The following is a 22,051-nucleotide window of genomic DNA, read 5'->3' as shown; positions in this document are numbered from 1 at the left end:
TCCTCCTTTCTAGTTATCATTATTTCCAGAGTCAGTCCATGGAGGGTTTTTATAATGAGCTGAGATAGTAAAGAATTGAATAGGAGTATAAAAGTAAAGCAGATCTAAGCTCTAAAGGACAGATACTGACCGTGATGCTTGGTATCACCTGAACTAACTTTGTTTCTAACCAGGTGTCTGAGCCTCAACGTGCTGCAGGGTGAGAATTCCTCCATCAACACCTCTCCCACGCAGGGGCTCCTCATTTCCTCCTGCCTATTCGTGCCATGAGTTCTGCATTGGCCGCAGCCTTGGTCCTCATGTCCTGGTTCTTGGCCAGGTCTATGAGGACGCTGAGGATGCTGGTGGGGACGTCGAGGGACAGGGCGAAGCGGGACCCCTGCTGGGCTCTCTTGGGCACCTGGGAGGCCGGGCGCGGGGCTCGTGCTCGCCTCAGCACCATGTGATGCTCGGACCGCAGCAGCGAGTTCAGCACGCCGCTGCGGTTGAGGATGTCCACGGCCAGCACGTCCCTCTGCGTGTCTTCATCCAGCTTGGAGAGAGCGCTCCTCTGGCTCTGGACGCACCAGGGCAGCAGCAGAGCCAGGCACAGACACACACGCACGCTCCTCATGGTCCAAGCTGTCTGCTGGGAGAGAAGAGGCACACGTCGATCATGCAGTAAAGAGTTACACAATCGTTGCACTGGGGGGGCTCACTCAGAGATGGCATGCATCAGGAATATCCTCATTTATAGTAATATGACAACAACAAAAAATTATGATTCCTTATTGACTTCAAATCAAAACTCACTTTAGCCATAAATGAGGATTAGGTGATAAACAACAAGGTTTTAAATATTGGATTTGTGCAACACCGCAGCAAAATAATATAAAAGTGATATAATGGCATTCATCAGTAATATCCAACCAACATTTACACTTCGATCCCTTCAACCTGTAACAGAGATAAACTAGTGTCCACTGTGCAGCGGCTGGTCCATTGTACATTAAAGTTTGTTTTTGCACAAAAACATTTAAATAAGTTTTAAATGTATCAAGAAAAAACAAATTTAAATACATAATTTTCAGCCACTTGTCACATAAGTCATCTAACTCTTTAATACATCATGCATTGTTTTCTGCTTGATGTGCAGCTGAACCTCTGTCTAAAGAATATCCCAATCCCAGTCTGTACTCACTCAGTGTCACCACTGTGAAATGTTGGTCCTCGTCCCGCCTCTGGACTGAAGCAGAGCTCTGATGTCCTGATGCTGGATCTTCTGTCTCTTCTCCTTGGTGAGCTGCTGGAGAGGTGACCCGTGCAGCACGCTGTCAGATGTTGAACTGGACTCCTGGCTGCTCGTCCACGACTTGGTCCTCACCCACATGAGCACTTCGTGGTGACACTGCCTCTCTCTGCTCTTTATCTGTTACATCTCTGCACCCCATCGCCCTCCCCTCATTTCATCTCATTTCCTCCACACTTATTGCGTCTTTCTCTTTCTATAAATAACACAATGACAATCACAGTAGTTTGTAATGAATTGGATCGCTGCCTCAGGGCGCTTTCAAAGTCCAAGTGTAACCTACCACCTCCGACAAAACTTAAGTACCAGCAAACACTGAAATACAATGTGCATCTGATTAACACATCCCACATTCTGGTGATGAGTCTGTGTGTCGTCATTCACACAGACAGGTTGGTCAAGTGATTAGTTGGGGGGACCTAAATATGTTTACTCAGTCCCATTATGGGGACTTGTCTTCCTTATCAGGACAAAAAACAAGTCCAGTTAAAGTAAATCAATAAATTTTAAGTTGAAAACATGTTTCAAGGAAAACATTGAGTGTTAGGGTTCGGCAAGATGTAACCATGGTCAGGTCATAAATCATAATCTCCTTTTTTAATTCTAAAGTAGTGTGGTTAGTGTGTGTGTGTTAGACATGCAGAGCAGTTTTAAACCAGTGCTGCGGTGTCACTGTAGCTGTGGATATTGTCACAATGTCCCATTATCTTAGATGTTAGGCTGAGGATTAGGCCTACTATGTGAAGTTTGGGACGAATTATTAAAAGAGAAATCTAAAGTCATGAACTCTAGCTCCTCTATCTTTTGGGTTTTTTTCTCTACGTGATTTGTGCCTATGTGTGTATACTTTATTGTGTCTTTCTGTTGGTGTCAATATGTACGATTTATTCACTTTTTAGTGTATACAGCATTTTAAACATTTACGAGACAAAAATCTCATTATACTGTATCCAATGTGTGTGTGTGTGTGTTGTTTCTATCCGAGTTATTTTAGATTTCACTTTGTGTGAATGTGCACAGTGATTTTCTCTGGATGAGAAAGAGCAGCACATAAGTGCTTGAGCTCTGTACAGTTAACAGAATGACTGATGCGTGATATAACAGTCAGGTTATGATGCAGTTACAAGAGTGAGTCACAGCAGCAAAGACAAAGAGGGATTTAGTCACTGGACAATTTCTGTGACCACCTGATGTCCGCTGCTTTCTTCATCAGTGTCCATGAACAAATACTAAGCTCAGTGAAGGAAAACAATCCTTCTCATCGTCAGTGCAGATGAAACACCACAGACAGAGAGTCATGGTGTGGGTTACTTTTTTGTATCACAATCTCATTGAGCTGGGTGAAAATGTGATACTGCAGAGCTAAATGAATCTCATGCACACACTGTTTCCTTTACTGAGACTGCATGCTCCCAAACAAACAGAACATTTATCATTAAGTCGTCAGTCCTCAGGCAAAACATCAGGACCTAAGACAAACATCCTACGTCACAAACTTTAGAAAAAGAAGTGCTACATAACAACACAACTACATGATTCACTTCTCACAGGGTGCATGCATTTTGGAGCAGCGGCCACTAACTGTGGTGTCATTAATCAGAGATCTCTGAGGCAAGAGTGTCCCGAAGGATAAAAGCAAGAGAAAATTGATCCCTTGGTTTTTGAAATGATTGATTTGATTGAAGATCTAATATCACATCATCAATAAATCAGTATAGGCACAATTTAACAATGTCAACTTTTCCCATCTGACCTTGTGCACGACGACCATCACGGCCATGTCTCCCTGCAATCTATGACATGTTGAATACAAACCGTGGACTCTGTGGATAGTTGCCACTTGGAGGAACCTATTTTACGATTATATGTTCTATTTACAGAACTTTACAGAACAGGAGGAGGAGAGGAAGGCGGTGATGGGAGGACAGACTGAGAGAATGCCCTCTGGAGAGCAACAAGGAGGAAGAGGCTGTCAGGCTCAGGAGGGACACTCACCGAGACATGGCCTAGCTCGTTCCCTGATTCACCTCCAATCCGGCCCATCATGGGATTTATCCTCATCTGAGTAATGACATGAATATTATGAGTCCAGGCTGATTACGATAGCTGGCCCCGGGGGGTCCTCAGGATTACGAGTCGTCTCAGTTACCCTCAGATAAACAAACACGGGTCACACAGATGTCATCCAGCAGCAAACAAGATGTCCTGGGTCGTACCAGTAGTGCTATCATCGCAGTAACGGCGTGACGCAGGACTGCACATGAATGTGAGCTGATGTCATCTCCATGATTCAACATATCAAAGCAGGTCCAGCTTTAATCACTCAAGCCGCCTGATAATAAAAACTCTGTATACAGTAAACATATGCATCATGAAGTACCTCAGTCAGTCACATCAACCCAACTGTGTTTTTTTACATGTACATTCTGAATATGTTGTCATTATACAGAAAAAAACACCATGAAACATAACATGTAGGTTACGCTGTTCCAGAATCTATTGGCCAACTGAAACTGAGGTGGATTCCAGATTTGAAAATAGGTTTGAATAAAATAATAAGGGTTCTTGTTTCGGGAGCCTGCAGCCACAACTATTTATAATTATTATAATAATAATTATCTAGTATGATTGACTATGCATCCAGGCAATCAGAATCAGTGCAGTGGTTTGTTTGTTTGTGTTTGGCTACTCCTCCTAAACTCCTCCACCATGACTCTCTAAATTTTCCCTAAAAAAGGATGTAGGGGACTGGCACTTGCATGCGATCTTTTACATCAGTGTTATTTTCATTTCATTTTGATGTTAGATTGAGAGTCTGTTGTTTTACCTTCCAAATGTTATGTTGAAATCCAAACGTTTTAGTTGTTTAAGTGTATATTTTACACTAATAAATAGCATTAATGTCATAAATAGGCGCTACTTAGAACAGAGCACACAAGCAGACACCCATTTAACTTGAATACAGAGAGCGAAAAAAGAACCAAATAAGAAGAAAATTAAGAAAAATACTCGAGACAGAAAAATCAAGAATAAAAGGAAGAATATATTGAACACTGATGTGCTCAGCATTCCTGTATACTTTGTATTGAAGTGCAAGAAATAGAAGTTAAAATGAAAAAAAAAAGACAAGGCCCAGGAGCAGCAATGCTGTTGATTTACAAAAATCCTGATGAAGGATGGGTTACCTCCTCACTGGCTGCCACGGGATAATGAATGGATGATTGGTGACTATAAAACAAAAAATTTCAGTGATAGTCTATAAATTTGACATATAGGTTGTGTGGATACTTTAAAAAAGCAACAACACCACATGCAACCGTACATATGAAAGAGACAACATACAATAGATCCGTGTTTTACAGTATTTTTTTATTTTTGTTGGAATGAGGGCTTCTGTTATGTACAAGAGGACAGAAACAAATTTTACAGAAATTATAAATATACTCCAAGCTGTATGTATTACCGACTGTAATGTGTCCAGTAGATTATATCATATGCAAGTCCACCCTCTCCCCCCTCCACTCTGCAAGTCAGAAGCAGGTGACAAGGAGCTGTGCAGTAAAATCAAGAGGTAACCAATGTCTACCGTTTGCAAGCTGGCTGCCATCCTCATGGCTGACTACGAGTGATCAATGGGCAGGATAATAAGGAAGGGGGGAAGAGAGAGGATGGATGGCTGCCTGTGCTGCCGAGCAGAGGGTGGACAATCCTCAGGTGATGACTCTCGCAGCGATGACGGGACGAAAGCGAGATGAGGTTTGGGAGGAGGTGGAGTTTCCAACGTGGGACACACAGAGCAACAAGACAACACGTCTTAAAACCTGAGCCAGTACATGGCACTGCGCACTCTGTTGTAGTCAGGCAGCTGCTCTACGGGGCCTGGAAAAGAGACAAGAGTAGCAGATTATAGAAAATCATCAGAGTCCGGCCTCTAGTTTTACTGTAAAAGGGACAAACTCCCAGGTAAACCCACCGACTGCTGCCACAGCAGGACACTTGTCGTAGATGTATTTAGAGCAGACGTCACGAACCATCCTGGGGGTCACGGCCTGAAAGGAGAGATGAGAAGGAGGTGAAAACAAGTATTCTAGAGACGGACAACAACAAAAGAACACCTTCTGCTTTAAAGGACTGAACAACTGTTGAACCATCTACTTCAAAGTATAAACTCACATCGATGCGAGCGTCCCACTCAGCCAGAGGAATACGCCGGCCGTAGTTCAGGACGTGTCTGCCGATGTCATCACAGATTGGAGTTGTTCCTAAAAGACAAACACATATGTTGATTTGTGACACCGATGAGTTTATTTGTGTGTGTGTAAATGTAAGGCAGATGCAGTACATACCATTGAGCTGTCCAACCAGGCTGGCCTTCAGAGCGTTCTTGCCTCTGGCTACATCACTCTCTGTCACCGTGGTGCACAGGTTCATCCTGCACGGAGCAGAGAGAGGTGGAAATAAGACGAACTACAGTTATGGTGTCCCGAGCGGGTGTGTCGGTCCTGGTGTTATTACTGACCAGGCGTTCTGGGACCAGTGCATCATGTCCTCGATGTTGTGTCTATCAGTGACAAAGTGAATGCCCAGCAGGCCGGTGTCGCTGTAGGAGGAGTGAAAGGCCTGGAAGCTGTGACAGATATTATCCTCCACCGCCAGGCGAGCCAGGCGGCTGCTCAGATGCTGCACAGGAGAGGGAGAAATAGATGCTTATATTCTATTGTTCTTAAAGTGGGATTATACAACAAGACAATGGACATGGAGAAGGTCAAAAACACATGCAGTGTTTGGCTGAAATGCTTTGAATGTAGGTTGTATGTTTGTGACTTTAAAAAACATTAAGTTTTGTGTTCCATCTTCCTTGTCTGTTAAAGTCCTCTTCTCTGTATTTAAACCTAGGGTAGCAGCTTCCACTCCACATACAAAATGTATGTGTATAAAATGCATTTCATATCTGAATAACTGAAACAAACTACACAACATTTAGAGCTTCTATTTTACCCAAGGAAGGGTGCTCCATCATGAAACTAGATTGTCAGTTGCTGCAATATTTTTTAGGTCTTGTTCCTCCCGACAGGTCCAGAGGCAGGGGTGAAACCCCTGACCCAGGTTTTCGAGAGAACTGTGATCTACCCCTCTATCATGGCCACTCAAGACACTTCAACCTCGAGTGGGCAAAGCTAAGAGGGGACAGTGCTGAACCAAGAGGATGAATTTAGTTCAGGAGGTTACCGATTTCCTCACTGTTTTCATTTTCTGAGCCGCATCAAGAAACAAGCCTGTACGAAGAAGATTTTACACCAACCTTTCCACCACCATAGGTGAGGTCAAAGCTGCCGATGATGGAGTTGGCCACCATGAGAGGCACGATGTCTGGGCTGGCAGCACTGGCTCCCTCCACAGCGATGGCAATGTGTGCCAGAGGCAAAGCATCGTCACGCACACGGATCTGAGGAGAGATGGGAGAGGCACACATTAGCAACACAAATGACAGAGACAGTAAATAGACTAACACTGCCCAGGCTCTATTTTTGATGGAAAAGCATAACAAGTAAGACAGCACATAACTTTAAAATGGAAGTATGTGCTACATTGCGTTAGGGATGCAAGTCTCTTTTGTAGAGCTTGCATTGCTATATCAGAATTATAATTAGGAAATATAATACCGGAAACAACACGAGGATAAGTCACCATGTAACAAAGCTGACAAAGAATAATCAATAAAATACTATCAAAATAAAACAATGAACACATCTCACCTCACTGCCTGTAAATCTGCAGGGCGACAGCACAGGGATGGCGTCTTCCTCGTACTCAAAGGAAACTCCGCTGAAGTGAGACTTGGCCAAACTGACCAGCTCATCATGGTTCACACCTGCAAAGGAATCGGATGAACGCCAAGTCATTCAAAGGATCGCTGGCTACCAGAGAATCTCCAGACAGTGTCAGGAGGATGCTGTTACCTCCAGCAGCAGCCAGCACCATGCGAGGAGCCTTGTAGTGACTGCTGATGTAATCGACAAGGTCCTGGCGGTTCAGAGTCCTGGAAGAATTTAAAAAGAGCATCGTTATAAATTTACACAAAAAGGTGAGGAATTGAATATTTCATGGAATAAAGTGATGAGAAATACCACAGTATTGTGGTTGTTGCTGTTCTACTCCTGAACCCATTATTGGCATCATTAGAACACTGCTCTGTTTTAACAGCAAAGGGCTTTTGAGGGAATAAGTTCAGCGTTGCCCTGAGATGGTGTCTAATGATAAAATACATGACATGCAGTTGTTCCTACCTGGCATTGCTGGAAGGTCCCAGCACGGTGTGTCCCAGAGGAGTGCCCTGGAAGGCTGTGGCATGCAGCATGTCCAGACAAACTTCCTGCCCGTTGCCCTCCACTTCCTCAAGCTCACGCAGCACCACGCCCCTCTGCTGCTCTATCTCTGCCTCATTCAGCGAGCAGCTCTGCACCACCTCCGACAGCAACTCCACAGCTGGGAAACACAGTAACCATGTGTATTAATGTCTTCTTCTTCCAAACAAGAATAGCTTGAATTTTACCAGTTCATAAACTGAATTATTATGAAATCTCAAGAATAATCAGTTTATTGTAAATCAAGTCACCTTTGGGCAGGTCTTTGGACAGGGTCTTCATGTAGTATGCAGTGTGCTCCCGAGATGTGTAGGCGCTCAGGTGACCACCCATTGACTCCACCTGCTGCTCCAGGGCAGCCTGAGGGTAGTTCTTTGTTCCCTGGGGAGAGAGGTGAGGAACATTTGCTTAACATGTACACGGTCAGCAAGCCAAGGTCAAAACCTAGGATGTAGTTAAACTGTGTGGAACAGCTGTAAAACTTTACACTTTCAGTAGAAAGAAGCTATAGACCTGATTAAAACTTAGATTGATGTATTGATATATATTTCTGTCATCACATCAGTTTCATTTTGCCTAATGTCAGACAGTGTCGGCTCTTTATCTCTCCGCTTCTTTCCTACTCTTTGCTCAAATATACAGTATTTTAATTCAGACATATTGCCAATTAAGTTCACTTGGTCCTTTTTTTTAAAAGCATCAATAAAAGGGTCTTAAGTCTCTACATCTGCTGATAAAGACACTCAGTTTCCAAAGTGGCCTGCAACTGCCCCCTGATGACAATAAAGCCTGTTGAAGCACATTTTCCTTTATATTTGGCTGATCAAAGTTGCAAATTCATCAGTCTAAGACATAGTTTATCATGAGTCTCTATGCGAAAAAAGTCGACCAATAACCACCTTGAAAGCCATGTGCTCCAGGAAGAAGCCTGCTCCATTGTTTTTCTCGTTCTCATAGCGACTGCCAGTGCTGATCCATAGACCAACCTGTGACAGAAGAGACATGTTCATCTACAGCTCTCATATAACAAACCATTAGATTGTTGGGAATAGATCCTGTATTGTGTCTTACAGTGCATGTGGCATGTCCAGTCTCCTCAGACGCGACCCTCAAACCATTGTCGAGAGCGGTGAGCTGGGTTTCAGGGGCTCCCACCAGGCTCTGAGCGTAGCTGACCGAGGCCTGACCACGCCTGAGAGACAGCAGTAGGGGCTGCAAGGGTAGGGGCGCAGAGAAGAAACAAGAGTCATTTACAAATTCTGTTCAAATAAAACATGGGAGAATCCATAACTGAAATCTTGTACTAAAAAAATCTAAAGGATTAAAGTCTCTTGTTAATCCATTCTCATTCAAAGCAGAGAATAAACATTTTGAACAGGACGGAATCCAAAGTTGAGGCTGACACTGACAGAAGCCGAACGCACGCACACGCGGCTGGCCCTTTTGCCCTGGATGAGAAAACTGCCCTTCTGCTGGAGCCCAATTTTTTCTTCATTCATCGATATTTAAGAATAAAAATTACTCTCTCTGCCATCAATTCCCCCAAAATGTGTTTTGATATCTGACGGGGCATTTATTTGAGTTATTGTGAGAATTTTCGCCCAGACATGCTCCGCGGCGCTCACAAGCTTCAACTCTGTCAGAAAACAGTATAAAAATTGTGAGTACTGTGTTGTCAGCTTTATAGAGATTATGTAAGTCACTCTTGATAATTATGCACAACATTGATCTATCTCATTTACAAAATTTGCAGCATAATGCCAAGAAAAGGGAGACTCCAAAAGCAGAAGGACAGCTCAGGGTAGCAGCTCTCTTTTATCTTGGATCAGGCCATCAACTTGTAAAACAGATGAGGGAGAATCAGTAACCCTACCTGGTCCGGAGGAGCCCATCACATCACTAACCCTAACCCTATCATATTATGTGGTTATTCAATATGGCCGTTTCAGATTTTGCCTGTTATTCATTTATGTATTCAAATTGATAATTTGAGTTAGTTTGTTAACAAAAATAAATTTATATCGTGACATATAAGAGGATAGTTCAGCACTTTAAAATGATACTCGATCGATAAAATGCTCGATGAGCACTAAATAGCAGGCACTGATCCGCCCTGTTGCAGTATATTAAAGTGATTTCTTCACAGTAGATGCTCAGTGTAAAAGTAAAGCTTTCATGTCATGATTCCCCTTGCTGATAAGTGCTTCAACAATCAAAGATCGACCGTGTTCTCCTTCCAAAGTCACCGTGCTAACGCTGTTAGCCCGGAAGCTTGTGTGAGGGGCAACTGAGGACAAGTGACAAGCTGACAGCTACTGACCTTGTGAACGGACAGATGCGAGTGAAACTACGACGAAACGCTGATCGTAATAACACACATACAAAGTACATGTAACGTATGAAGTGGTTGTAACCACAGGTTCTGGCTCCTGTGCCAGGTGACCTTGTGTACACTAGCGGCTAACTAATGCTAACCGGTTAGCTAACACCTCTCCGCCTCTGTGCAGCTAAGGGCTCAGTTAGCCGGTTAACAAACGCGGTGCCGAAAAAGGAGAGCAGTACACACAGACAAGTCACATTATGAATCCATCTTCTGGTTCTACTTTGATTCAGTACTCACACTGCGGGCTTTGGCGAGGGCTCGACCCACGGTGTTGCCGACTTGGCACAGGGACGCCGCCATTTCTCTATACGGTTACAGAAGACAGGGGGAGACTCTTGTTCTCAGTCCGGTGAAAATGTTCACAACCTCTACAGGCGCACACTACCGCCACCAGCTGTTCATTATGTGGTGGTTGAGCACTATGACGTTTTTCAAAAGTTTTAAATAGAGTTTGGATGGAGTCAATTAAAAAAAACTGCAATGAAAAAAACTACATTATGTGTACAGCTTATAAATCATCTACAAACCTATTTTCAATGAACATGTGACACTGTCCCAGTACCTTGATGGCTTTTTACACAAGGGCCTTGGCTGTCTTCCATCTCTCTGGGTTAGAACAGGTAGCCCTTGCCCTTTTGAGGTGGAGCTGATTTAAGGACACAAAATGCAGAACGCAGACACGGTATAAAAAGGTCCACCAGAACAATTTATTGGCAGGTAGAGTGGACAGGCAGTCAGTCCAAGTAGAGTTAAAAAACTACAAACAAAAACGACCAGGGCACTGCAGATGAACAGAGAAACTGGACTGGGAATGTTTAACAAGGAGAAAAATAAAACTTTCTAGAAGGATATGGACCAAAATTCAATGGGTTCTTGGGTGTGGGTTTACCCTGAACCCAGACCAACACGTTTCGTGGTAGTCCGTCTGGTAGTGTTTGCATAATCTTGCTAACTATCAGACAAACAAAAAATAAACAAATAGATGATAACGTAATCTCCTTGGTGTATGTTATTAGGCAGACACATTATGCTAATTACAGAGACTGTAACTAAACCTGATGACCAGTCATCTTAAGCCTGCAGCCAAAAAGAGCAGAGTCATGAAACTTCAACAAATGGCTTGGGAGCTCATACATTCGGCCACGTGTCCTAAGTGTGACCTCATGATTCATTCAGCTTTCACGATCTATAAGACAAACCTATAAATGCAAAGGCAGAGTCGTATATTTATATCTCAGTTTATAAATGGGCCACTCAGCAGCAGGTTTCAACAAAGGCTCCGTTTGCAATTTTCCAACAACATTAATTCATTCAAACAGTTTTTCAAATAGCTGAGGGAGAAGCATTTTCCTTCAGAATTATTCCTTGAGAAGTTCATCATGTTATTTCACGAATATATGAGTATGCTGCCAAAGAAGCCCTTTGCACCTAACTCTACTGTTTGTCACTGAACTGTGTGGTCAATGTGGTGTTGCTTTTACTGGCGCGGACCAAGATGCCCACCTAATACAGAAGAATTGATGTTGTGGGAAAAGATGTTTATTTGTCTGTATTTGGGATATTTGTGACCGGAAGAAGGAGAGGCATGTGACTGCCGGCCCCTGATTGGCTGGTACTCGCTCTCCTTTAGTGATAGTTTATTGTGGGTTGGTCAGGGTTTTGCTGTGAAGAGTGCTGATTGGTTGAAGTGAGAATATCACACGATGAGCCAATCAGAAGAAGGATAGGGGCCGGTGTGCAGAAAACCGCGGGAGGGGCGACCGTGACGAGTTGTGTGTCCGGACAAGTTCCTGAGACGACATCTGAAAACACAACAGCACAACTACACCGCTACACTCAACAACAGGTACACCTAAACGTTGCATTTGCAGCCAGCGAAGAAGAACGGTTCAGAGCACTGACATGAGTTTTAAGCTAGCATGCTAACTCTGTAGAATACTAACCGAGCTTGTCTTCTCTGGTGTTTTTAAAGTTTCGCTTCTGCCGTCAGGATGTGTGGAAGAACCGCGTGCACTCTGGCTCCAGACGAGGTGAGCCGAGCCTGCTCCTACAGGACCCGGGGCGGGCAGCGCAGACAGCCCCGCTGGAGGGATGGAGATGCGGATAAGTACCGGCCCTCCTACAACAAGAGCCCCACGACCATGAGCCCCGTCCTGCTGTCCCAGAGGCATTTTGACAAGGTAAGAGCTGGATTCATCACTTGATCTTTGCTAGATGAGGAGAGGAGGCTAATGGATGTTATCAACCTGTAAAGTCATCTGAATTGATGCTAGTTTTAATGTTTATAATATTAACCTCCAATAAGGAAATAAACAATGTGCAGTATAACCTGGGAGATAAAATAATTAGCCTCATAAATCATAAACACACATCTGATACAGTCATAAACATATGCATCACTCACTATGTTTACATGGAGAGCAATATTCCGTTTGTGGACCATATCCTGAATAAGATGTTATTTTGATTATGATTTTTACATGAGGTACTTATAGAATGAACCATAAATACTCCTGTTTACATGTTACGATATGATCCAGTGTCAGATTCAGCTTTAATTGTCAATCTCATAACACATGTTACAGCCTAACATGGGAGTGAAACACTGAACTCCACATGTCAGGGCGCAGGTCACATTTATAAACATCAGATACAGTAACTCATAGCCACGTAACCAAAAGAAAGATAAAAAGAGCAGCGTTCTAAATCTAGCAGGCAGTCAGTGGACATTAAAAGTGTTTCTGGAGCCTCTTTATATGGCATGTGTACAAAGAGGAGGTGGGAGGGGTCAGCCATTATGTTGGTGGTCTTTCTGACACACCAGTCTATGTAGATGAACCAGAGAGAAACCTGAAATCTTCTCAACAGCCCCTTACCAGTCTATCCACAGACTTGCTCTCATGAATCAAATATTCTGTAAGCCACTTGTATAAACATCAAAATGGAAATGTCTTGTTTAGAATGTCAATTCCTTGAATGTAGTTTTCTATGTAAACAGGGTCACTGTTCTGCCTCAGAATGGTAGTATGCACTTCCATAGATGCTCATGTTGTTGTGTCCATGCCTTTTGTGCGTCCTCAGGATGCTCCTGTGGATGAGTGTGTGTTGGCCTCCATGCGCTGGGGTCTCGTACCTGCCTGGTTCAAGGAGAAAGATCCGAGCAAAATGCAGTACAGCACCAACAACTGCCGCAGTGAGAACATACTGGAGAAGAAATCTTACAAGGTGTGTAGGGTCAGAGACACTTCAGTGGTCAGCTACTCCCCTGTTATCTACATGCTTCGTGGGCTTCAGGACGCTGATCACTCCCCTTTCTCTCCAAAGTACCCCCTGAATAAAGGACAGCGCTGCGTCATCCTGGCTGATGGGTTTTATGAGTGGAGGCGGGAGGTGAAAAACAAGCAGCCATTCTTCATCTACTTCCCTCAGACTCCGGCAGGATCCACTCAGGAGAAAGCAGAAGATCAGGATGACCTTCCGACCTCGGCTCGCAGTGAGGAGAATTCAGAGACGGCACGCTCTGCAGACGGGCCCTGCCTTGACTCCACGGAGGTTCGCACTGGGTTTTCTTCAGCAGTATAAGCGCCGTAAAAATTGGCTTTCATTCAGAGCAAAAGTAGAGAGAATACAGCTATGGCGGAAATTAAGAGTGGCTTAATATTTCCTGTTTGAGAGAGGAGCTGAGGCAAAAATGTGCATGTGTCCACCAGGTGTTCCCTTAGCACAGAGATTTCCAACCAAAGCCTGGTTTGGTTTAATTTAAGTATATGACCTTGGACTGGAAAGTAGTAAAACAAAAAAAGCCTGTCTCCAAATTTTAATATGCAAACTTGAACCATTTAAACCTTTAATGTGACTCTGCCTGTTTGTTCTCTGCGTTGTGTGGCAGGGAGGGGAGGAAGCACCATGTGAATGGACAGGCTGGAAGTTGCTGACTATGGCTGGACTGTTTGACTGCTGGACACCTCCAGGTGGTGGAGAACCCCTTTATACTTACAGTGTGATCACTGTGAATGCTTCCCCAAACCTGCAGAGCATCCATGATAGGTAAGAACAGTAAATTTGCAAATACACTCGTATGAAAAAAAAACGAGGCATGCTGAGAGGACTGATATCTATGTGTGTGGAATTTGGTGCAGCTTAATATAATTTAAGGGGACTTGTTAGCCTCGGTGGAGGTATGTGTTAACTGAGTACCATTCTAGTTTAATTTTTCCCGTGTGAAACTGTAGCATACTGTATGCTTGGGTTTTAGGATGCCAGCTATCCTGAATGGCGAGGAGGAAGTGAGAAGATGGCTCAACTTTGGGGAGGTGAAGCCTCTTGATGCCCTGAAACTGCTCCAGTCTAAAAACATTCTGACTTTTCATCCCGTCTCGTCGCTCGTCAACAACTCGCGCAACAACTCTCCAGAGTGCCTTCAGCCTGTGGATCCTAGCAGTAAAAAGGTATTAGATTACCCTCATTTTTTTAACTCAATTTTGACAAATCTAGCAATATTTTGTTTCCCGGTAGAGTGGTTTCATATGATAAATCTGACCTTTGACCCATAGGAGCCCAAACCCACAGCCAGCAGTCAGAGGATGATGAGCTGGTTGAAAAGCAGCTCAACCACTAAGAGGAAGGAGTCAGACACTCGTGAGAATGAGCAGCAAGAAAGAAAGACAGAGACTCAGCAGAAGTCGACTGGAGGACTTCAGCAGTGGCTTCAGGGAGCCAATAAGAAACAGAGAACCAAGGATTGAAAACTGCACATTTGATTACCGTTTAGGTCTCATTGATTCTACTTTACTGGTTTTAAAGGCATTAGAAACATTAAGGTTTTTGCTTATGCTAGTAAATATCTTTTATGTAATAAATATATGCTTCACAGATGTGACTAATATTCAATATTTCATTGTCAGAAATAAACATAGTACTTTATTCAAGATTTTTATTACCCTTATTACTTGAAACGCAAAGACATTGAAACAATGTAGATGCTTCAATCATGTTTTCATTCTATTCAAAGTTGTATGTAATCTAGAATGCATTTCAAAGTTTTAACACCAATAGATTGGTTAAGAGATGTCAAGCACTTTAACTGTTTGCCAACACGAGCAAGTCGGATATGGAGATTTACAACACAACCTTTTCAGCCTTCACCCAACCATGATCTGGAGGTTTGCAAATATACAAAGTCTTGCAATAGTTGACAGTAAAAAGAAACGTTCTAGCTAATAGTACTCGGTTATGAGTGATATTTATACTTGAGAAAACTCTCCCCTCCAGGACTGTCAGGTACAATGACCTACTGTCTTGATTTGATTCATATCAAATGTTGTACCAAGAACTCAATAAAAGACAAACCTTCATTTTCTCCAATAGAGGAACAGCAATATGTTAGTGACAGCACTTTACACCAAGGATTCTGGATATACAGGATGTCCTCAGCCTGAGCTACAACTGCATGTATTGTGGCTTCAACATGAGATGAATGAACAAGTCTTCAGTTACTGTTTGGAAAAAAGGTATCTGTACACACACATCTGATGGATTTTTCATTGAATTATATTTTCAATTCTTTGCCACTTAACGAGAACCAGCAGGCAGCATATCAACGTGATCCACACATGCCCTTTGTCCCTCACTGATCCTTCACTGCGTCACTACTCACTCCCTCTTCATGTACCAGTTTAGTTAACAAGCCCACATGATGTACAGTGAAAACATGGTGTCCTGTGTTTTTGAGTTTGAAAGGAATTTAAGCCACAACACAAACAAGTAAAATGAAAAAGGGGGAGGGGCATGTCTATTCATGCAGCAGTGCTGGGCTGTGAATGTAGGAAAACAACCACAACTGCCGGAGAGGGTTAAAAAATAAAATAAAAATGAATTTGTCCAACCTAACTCAAACACAAACATGTTCAGAGATAATGCTTCAATCTACCACTTTAAGTATTCAAATAAAAGCAATTAGAACCAAAAATGGGTGTGAAAGCAGCGATATACATGGAACTGAAATGAGACTAGCCCGAACCACCACCGCTATGACAAAAGTGTATACTGCAAAGTATTACGCATCAACAAGTAAATGCCATGATGTTTCCTTAATGTGTTCTTTGGGCTAGGAGACTTGTACTTTATAAAAAATGTGTGATTTGTATACATAAGGAGGTGAGTGCAGCATGTTTGTGTGTAGTATACTCTATGAGTGGGATGCTGCTTGTATGTCGGGCAATAAGGATTAACACAGTGGGTCATGGGAAAAGGGATATATAGACAAGGCAAGACAGGGTGGTGAGGGCAATGACGACCCCCCGACGACCCCAGATGATCCTCAGAGTCCTCAGCAGCTGCAGGTCTCTGCCGACGGCTTGGCTCGCTCGTTCCTGTCCAGCTTGATTGGCTCTGGGAACTCGTTGTACAGCTCAACCTCGGTTTCCTGAAATCAGACAGTATGTGTGAGTGAGTGTCTGTCTCAGCATCCCCCAGCTCCCATGGAAACAAATTATGACAAATGTTATATCTCAACATGATTGACTTGGTCATACTGCCTACTAGAGCTGTGTCTTAATTCAGGGGCCGCATCCTTCAGAGATTGTAATTGAAGACGTGAGTAGGCGGTCCTACTTCGAATGCTCCTTCGAATGTGGCTGACAAATACGCTTCAGTAATGAACGGTATTTCAAAATAAGTAACCGTGTCAGCAAGCTATTAGACATCCATCGCTTGAGTATCAAGCTTCAACTCAACATAAATTGAAAATTAAGGGGTATTTAAACTTTTACGTCGTGTCCCACTTTAGCTCTGATAATAAGCAGCAAAAATAAGGGCCAACACGGAAAGCCTTCGTGGACTATACTGTTTCATTTTGGTTTAACCTTTGCAGTACCCGGCCCACAAAGACCGCCTCCTTCATGGGCCACGTAGACCTTGTCCCCTGAAGGAAGCGGCCCCTGAATTGGGACACAGCTTAGAATTTCCTGCTGGCCTCCTCTTACCTGTTTAAGAGCGTTGCGTGCAATAGTCTGGAAGGCCTGTTCCACATTGATTGCCTCCTTGGCGCTGGTTTCGAAATATGGGATGTTGTTCTTGCTCTGACACCAAGCTTGTGCCCTCTTGGTTGTTACCTGAAACACAAAAGAGCAGACGTTACAACAGAATCACGAGACAGATGAGATTGACTCTTTTATCTGAGCATTTGTAGTTATGTCCCATGATTCTGGAGCAGTGGTGACCAACCCTTTCGAGGCCCAAGATCACTTTTTAGATCCAAACTTTAGCTGAGATCTGACACTCCGATATCTTCCAGAAAAAACAATTAGGGGGTCATATTTATAATTTTTTGCAATTTCTGTTAAAGGCTGAATGTACAAGAAATAAATATACACAAAGGGCGATAGTGCAACTTTTTTCTATTCAATGCACATTATTAAAATTCATACTAATTCATATTTACAATGCACAATATGTAGCTTCTCAGTTCAACGTCATGTTCTGAAGAGTAGCTGCTACTGCAGCCGATGTTTTTACATTTAGGTTTTGATTTGAATACAGCCACAAAAATGATTATTGCCTTGTATGAAAGAAGTCCCTTGTACTCTAATAAATACGAGTACTACACAGTATGAAGGCGGGCATCTTCCACTCCTGCAAATATGTCATAATAAAAAAAAAAAGGGAATGGATTTCATCAACAGACGGGCTGGAGAGCTTTTATTTTGAAAAGGCATAGAGCGAGTGTTGCAACCATTAGATTGTGACACAAATTCATCAGATAAACATTATAACTAAGCTGAAAGATCATTTTCTCAGTTTATTCTAATGTGAACCCCAAGGTTTATCTGTTTATGACACAATGTATTTACAACACTTTCCGAACCCATTTCAAAGTAAAAGCACTCCATTGTTTCACTTTCTGAATCCACTCATTTGTTCCAACGGGTCTTTGATTGTTGTTGACAGACCCAAAGATGAGCATCTTCATACAGTAGAGTCCTGGCATTTAGTTTAGTACAAAAACCAACTTGTACTTGAAGGAAATGCAGTAGATAAACCTGCAACTCTACCGCCAGTAGCGGACACACATCGCGTGTGAAAAGCAGACAACCGACACACAGCTGATCTGCGGCAGGACGAGAGCCAGCGAATCCAAAGCGTTGGGGGATCGACAGTGAAGACTGCAAGATCGACCTGGTAGATCGCGATCGATGGGTTGGCGACCACTGCTCTAGAGTGTTGCCAACGTCAACTAAACATTTCCTTGAAAAAACAAATGTTGTCAATAGATGTAAACCTGGTGATCTGGACCCACCTGTCTGTTCTCCAAGTCAATCTTGTTGCCCAGCACCACAAAGGGGAAGTTCTCAGGGTCTCGAGGGCTGGCCTGAATCAAGAACTCGTCCCTCCAGCTGTCAAGGGTCTTGAAGGTGTTGGGTGCCGTCACGTCAAACACCAGGACGCAGCAGTCGGCTCCACGGTAGAACGCAACACCTAAGGACTGGAACCTCTCCTGACCTGCTGTGTCCCAGATCTAAGATGCAAACAGCGAGAGACACAGAGTGGAAAAAGGTGAGTAACCAGGAAAACATACAATATTTACATGCACAAAATAATCTGATCACTGAAAGAGATTATCTCTTTGACGTTTGGTGTTAAAATAGTTCACTTTAACCAGATCTGCCTCATTACCTTTGTTTATACCAGCAAAAGTAAAAGCATGTGGAGTAGAAGTTTATTTACTATTGATTGCGTTTGGTTGTCTGCAGTATTAAAAATAATTTTTTTATCTGACATCACTGGTAATGGTGCTGTTTGCAAGAATAAATAAAAAATTGACTCAGTTTTACCACCACTTCCTGCGTAAAATGTAAATGTATTTGTAAGCCAAAGTATAGAGACCAATGACCAATCTCTTAAATGAGATATGCCTAACTCTGAATCTGACTTTGACTCCACTCAGCCAGTGTTTAGTTTACAAGAGTAAAGTATGGATGTCCATTCATTAACAGCCTAACCTCCATACCTCAGTTTTATGTAAATACATCTGTGATTGCAAGATGACTGGAGTTGTTAAATTATGCATCTAAAGATAAGGCCTGAGACTTGTTTTCAATAACAAATACAAAAGAGTGTGACCCACTAGTTGTATCCAGTACATTTGAGGCTTTAAGTTGAATCTTTGAATAGACCACTTTTATAGAAAACTAAAAGAAATAACACATTTTCTGATTGATAAACCATAAAAACTCCTACAAAGCAATAACTGTTATGAGCAATGTGAATTAGCATTCTTTTAAGTATCACAACCTTTTAAGCCTTATACCGTACTCTGTGATTGTTAAATAATAGCGTTTCAGTGAGAAGACACCATATCCGTGCGACATTCCTGAGGGAACTATGTCTTCAGTACCTGCATTGTGACAAGTCTGTCATCAACCATGACTTCTTTTGTGAGGAAATCAGCTCCTATTGTGGCTTTGTACTGGTTACTGAACTTCTTATTCACATACTGGTTCATCAATGAGGTCTTTCCAACTCTAGAGAGAAAAAAAATCACAAGACAACGTTCAGAAACAAGTGAAACAGAAAGTGTCAGTACCAGTATGATTGATTGATGAATCACACAAAATGAAGGGTTTTACAATCACACAGATTCAATACCCTGACGAATGTTATATATTTACAGTGAGTTGGCTATTTGTTGTTCATTTAGAGTCAAGGCAAATGTTCAATACCACTCACCCGGAGTCTCCCAGGATGATGACTTTGAGTAGAACTTTCTTCCTTGACGTCATTGTGCCACAGCTGTAACCGACAACAACACAGGTTTTAGGGGGAAAAGAAGAAACCTCCTAACAGAAGCAGACATACGCTGGAGTTGCTATAGGGGAGGAACAAAGCTTTGTCAAAATGATGACCCTCCTGATACGAGCCAACAGCTTTTACTGAAAGATGATAGGGTCTGTGAGCTTCTCAAAATACACTCCAAAGAAATGTTCTAGGAAAGACACCAAGTGCAACGTCTGCTACAGCAGTTTCCTTCACTTCAGAAACAAAGAAAAATAAAATAATGTACTGCACTGTACCATGAGGAACAACATACAATTATTAAAACAAAAAACTTTTTTTTTTTTATATGTTGGACAATTGAGTTCTAGGATTGCTGCGCTAAATTGACATCTGCTTCAGCTGCTTGCCTTTGTTTCACTAGAAAACATTGATTCTGTGATATGAATGTTTCTGACAAACCATTCAATGGGAAGAAATGCATTGTTTCATTCCCAACTTACAAGGTTTGTAGATGTGTTATTCTGAACATTATAATATGTTAGAAATTGAAACAGACAAGCACACAGAGACTTAGAAAGTGGATTTGTAAATAATTAGTCTATATAGTAAATCAATCATGGTGATTTCCACTCTGCAATCACAGGGATGAGTCAGACTGTAATTTTTTATCTACACAGATCTTGGCGATTACATCCCATTTGTTAAATTTGGAGGAACGGATGCTCATAAATCAGGCCTCAGCTATCCTCAACTCTTCCTCTTTTAATGTTATATCTGCTTCCTCCATTCGACTTCCCTCTATTTCCATAATATCCAAGATCCATAATGGTTTACTAATGACGTAGATCAGAAGCATGGAAATCAGTAGCTGATCAACCACTCTCATATTTTTGCCGGCTCAAGACTTCAATAAGTATTTCTAATTTGGCTGAGTGTGCTTTGTAATCAGAAACAAGCTCATAGAGCTGAAAAGACCAAAGTCCAAACTAATTTACATAAGGGCTTTGAAACAAAACTATGATCAGGTTAAACCTCTGAGAGAGAATTCACGAAAAACCATCTTATCCACCCATCACTTAACGTTAACAGCCTCTTTTGTGCTCAAGAAGACACTGTCTGAATCCACGTCAGTCGTATTATGAGGGAAAAGAGGCAACGAGCTGTCGGTGCGGCTCTCATAATCTGCACCCCATGACACTGTGTCAGGGACTGATCACATGGTTTAAAACACAGGACTAACGGAACCATGACTTGGCAACCATGATTAGCACAGCGAGTACATTAGCGGGATTCATCACACATAACGGAATAACCCATAGCTGGAATCAATCTGTCGACTGGGAATATTTACATTGAATAGAGCAGCAAACAATCCTGCCTCGATATGTAGCCTCAGGACCATAAAGGCATCAAAAACACTGACAAGGGGTTTAGCATGGGAGACTGGGTGCAAAGCAAATGGTGGAAAAAGTTAGATTGCTTGGAGAAAGGTTAACATCGAAAGTACACATGTTATTTTCAGGCAAAAATCGTTTTCATTACCTCGACTACAAACAATTACCATATCCAGTGACACTTCTGATTTAAGCTAACCTTTAGGTATCTGGCCAGGGTGTTTTAACAAAGGTGAAACAATATAAATAACACATTTTGTCACGTAAAACCAACAACTAATATCAACACAAACCAACCTGGCCGATGTTCCTGTGGCGAAAAAAACAACCTCAAAGCTGGATTCTTCCTCTGCCGCGGTATGGGGCGCTAGCTGACGCGCAGGCTAGCTAGCTAGCTAACAGCAGCTTCAAATGTCTGCCTTGAACAAAACAACACGTTTACGGCGACGACAGCTAAATTATCTCGGACAGTTCCACTCGCACCTAACTCTGCTCGTCAAAATCAGGCCCGCCGTTGCCGACGCTCGTCTCCCTTTGTGCTGTGGAGGAGATTTGGTGGAGACGGTCTACGTCGCCCTGGCTCTCGTTGACGCTTGCTTTTCCCCGTCCAGCGAACGCGCTAGCAGCTAACGGCTAGCCTAGCTCGGTGCACTTCCTCCAAAACAAGCTGTGTCGGTGAGCGCTGACGTCACGTGCAGGACACGCCTGGCCGCTCAGGAGAAGTCACACGAGCACCAGTGTCCCCGATCACACATTCACTGGTTTGTAGCTGGTTTACTGTTGCTGCATGTCGCTTTAAACACGCACACTCGTACTGCACATGCACTGCACTCATGTCGTACTTTGT

The 22,051-nt window shown here is 42.8% G+C and overlaps 4 protein-coding genes and 1 non-coding gene across 7 annotated transcripts; 1 reads left to right on the top strand and 4 right to left on the bottom strand.

Moving 5' to 3' along the window:
* Window positions 1-241: 241 nt before the first annotated feature.
* LOC128425728 (urocortin-3-like) lies at window positions 242-613 on the bottom strand. Its single transcript, XM_053412491.1, has one exon. It carries the CDS (start codon window positions 611-613, stop codon window positions 242-244), a length of 372 nt encoding a protein of 123 aa, XP_053268466.1.
* Window positions 614-4,636: 4,023 nt separating this feature from the next.
* LOC128425643 (cytochrome b-c1 complex subunit 1, mitochondrial) lies at window positions 4,637-10,402 on the bottom strand. Its single transcript, XM_053412360.1, has 13 exons — window positions 10,274-10,402; window positions 8,725-8,865; window positions 8,553-8,639; window positions 7,905-8,034; window positions 7,576-7,774; window positions 7,249-7,328; window positions 7,045-7,160; window positions 6,591-6,734; window positions 5,808-5,968; window positions 5,635-5,720; window positions 5,462-5,550; window positions 5,262-5,337; window positions 4,637-5,167 (listed from the first exon to the last, which is right to left on the bottom strand). The coding sequence occupies exons 1-13, from the start codon at window positions 10,334-10,336 to the stop codon at window positions 5,103-5,105; spliced, it is 1,437 nt and encodes a 478-aa protein (XP_053268335.1). The 5' UTR covers window positions 10,337-10,402; the 3' UTR covers window positions 4,637-5,102.
* Window positions 6,345-6,463, bottom strand: LOC128425813 (small nucleolar RNA SNORA26). The gene has a single exon (XR_008333183.1). It is a non-coding gene; the product is annotated as a small nucleolar RNA SNORA26 (small nucleolar RNA).
* Window positions 10,403-11,752: 1,350 nt separating the features above from the next.
* Window positions 11,753-15,531, top strand: hmces (5-hydroxymethylcytosine binding, ES cell specific). 2 transcript variants are annotated; one of them, XM_053412423.1, is made up of 7 exons: window positions 11,753-11,882; window positions 12,009-12,216; window positions 13,118-13,261; window positions 13,361-13,588; window positions 13,926-14,083; window positions 14,292-14,484; window positions 14,590-15,531. In XM_053412423.1, exons 2-7 carry the CDS (start codon window positions 12,028-12,030, stop codon window positions 14,779-14,781), a joined length of 1,104 nt encoding a protein of 367 aa, XP_053268398.1. In that variant the 5' UTR covers window positions 11,753-11,882; window positions 12,009-12,027; the 3' UTR covers window positions 14,782-15,531. The 2 variants fall into 2 exon arrangements, with proteins under 2 accessions (XP_053268398.1, XP_053268406.1); XM_053412431.1 differs by having other exon boundaries at window positions 11,823-11,882; window positions 12,027-12,216.
* LOC128425703 (ras-related protein rab7) lies at window positions 14,956-21,852 on the bottom strand. Of its 2 annotated transcripts, none has more exons than XM_053412443.1 (6): window positions 21,502-21,852; window positions 19,763-19,825; window positions 19,431-19,557; window positions 18,333-18,551; window positions 17,020-17,148; window positions 14,956-16,460 (listed from the first exon to the last, which is right to left on the bottom strand). In XM_053412443.1, exons 2-6 carry the CDS (start codon window positions 19,813-19,815, stop codon window positions 16,365-16,367), a joined length of 624 nt encoding a protein of 207 aa, XP_053268418.1. In that variant the 5' UTR covers window positions 19,816-19,825; window positions 21,502-21,852; the 3' UTR covers window positions 14,956-16,364. The 2 variants fall into 2 exon arrangements, with proteins under 2 accessions (XP_053268418.1, XP_053268427.1); XM_053412452.1 differs by having other exon boundaries at window positions 21,688-21,850.
* Window positions 21,853-22,051: the final 199 nt, after the last annotated feature.

This window comes from Pleuronectes platessa, chromosome 2 (genome assembly GCF_947347685.1).
Source record: "Pleuronectes platessa chromosome 2, fPlePla1.1, whole genome shotgun sequence".
In the NCBI taxonomy this organism is placed as follows: Eukaryota; Metazoa; Chordata; class Actinopteri; order Pleuronectiformes; family Pleuronectidae; genus Pleuronectes; species Pleuronectes platessa.
The sequence above is the reverse complement of the archived record's forward strand: the minus strand, read 5'-3'. Positions and strand labels throughout refer to the sequence as shown.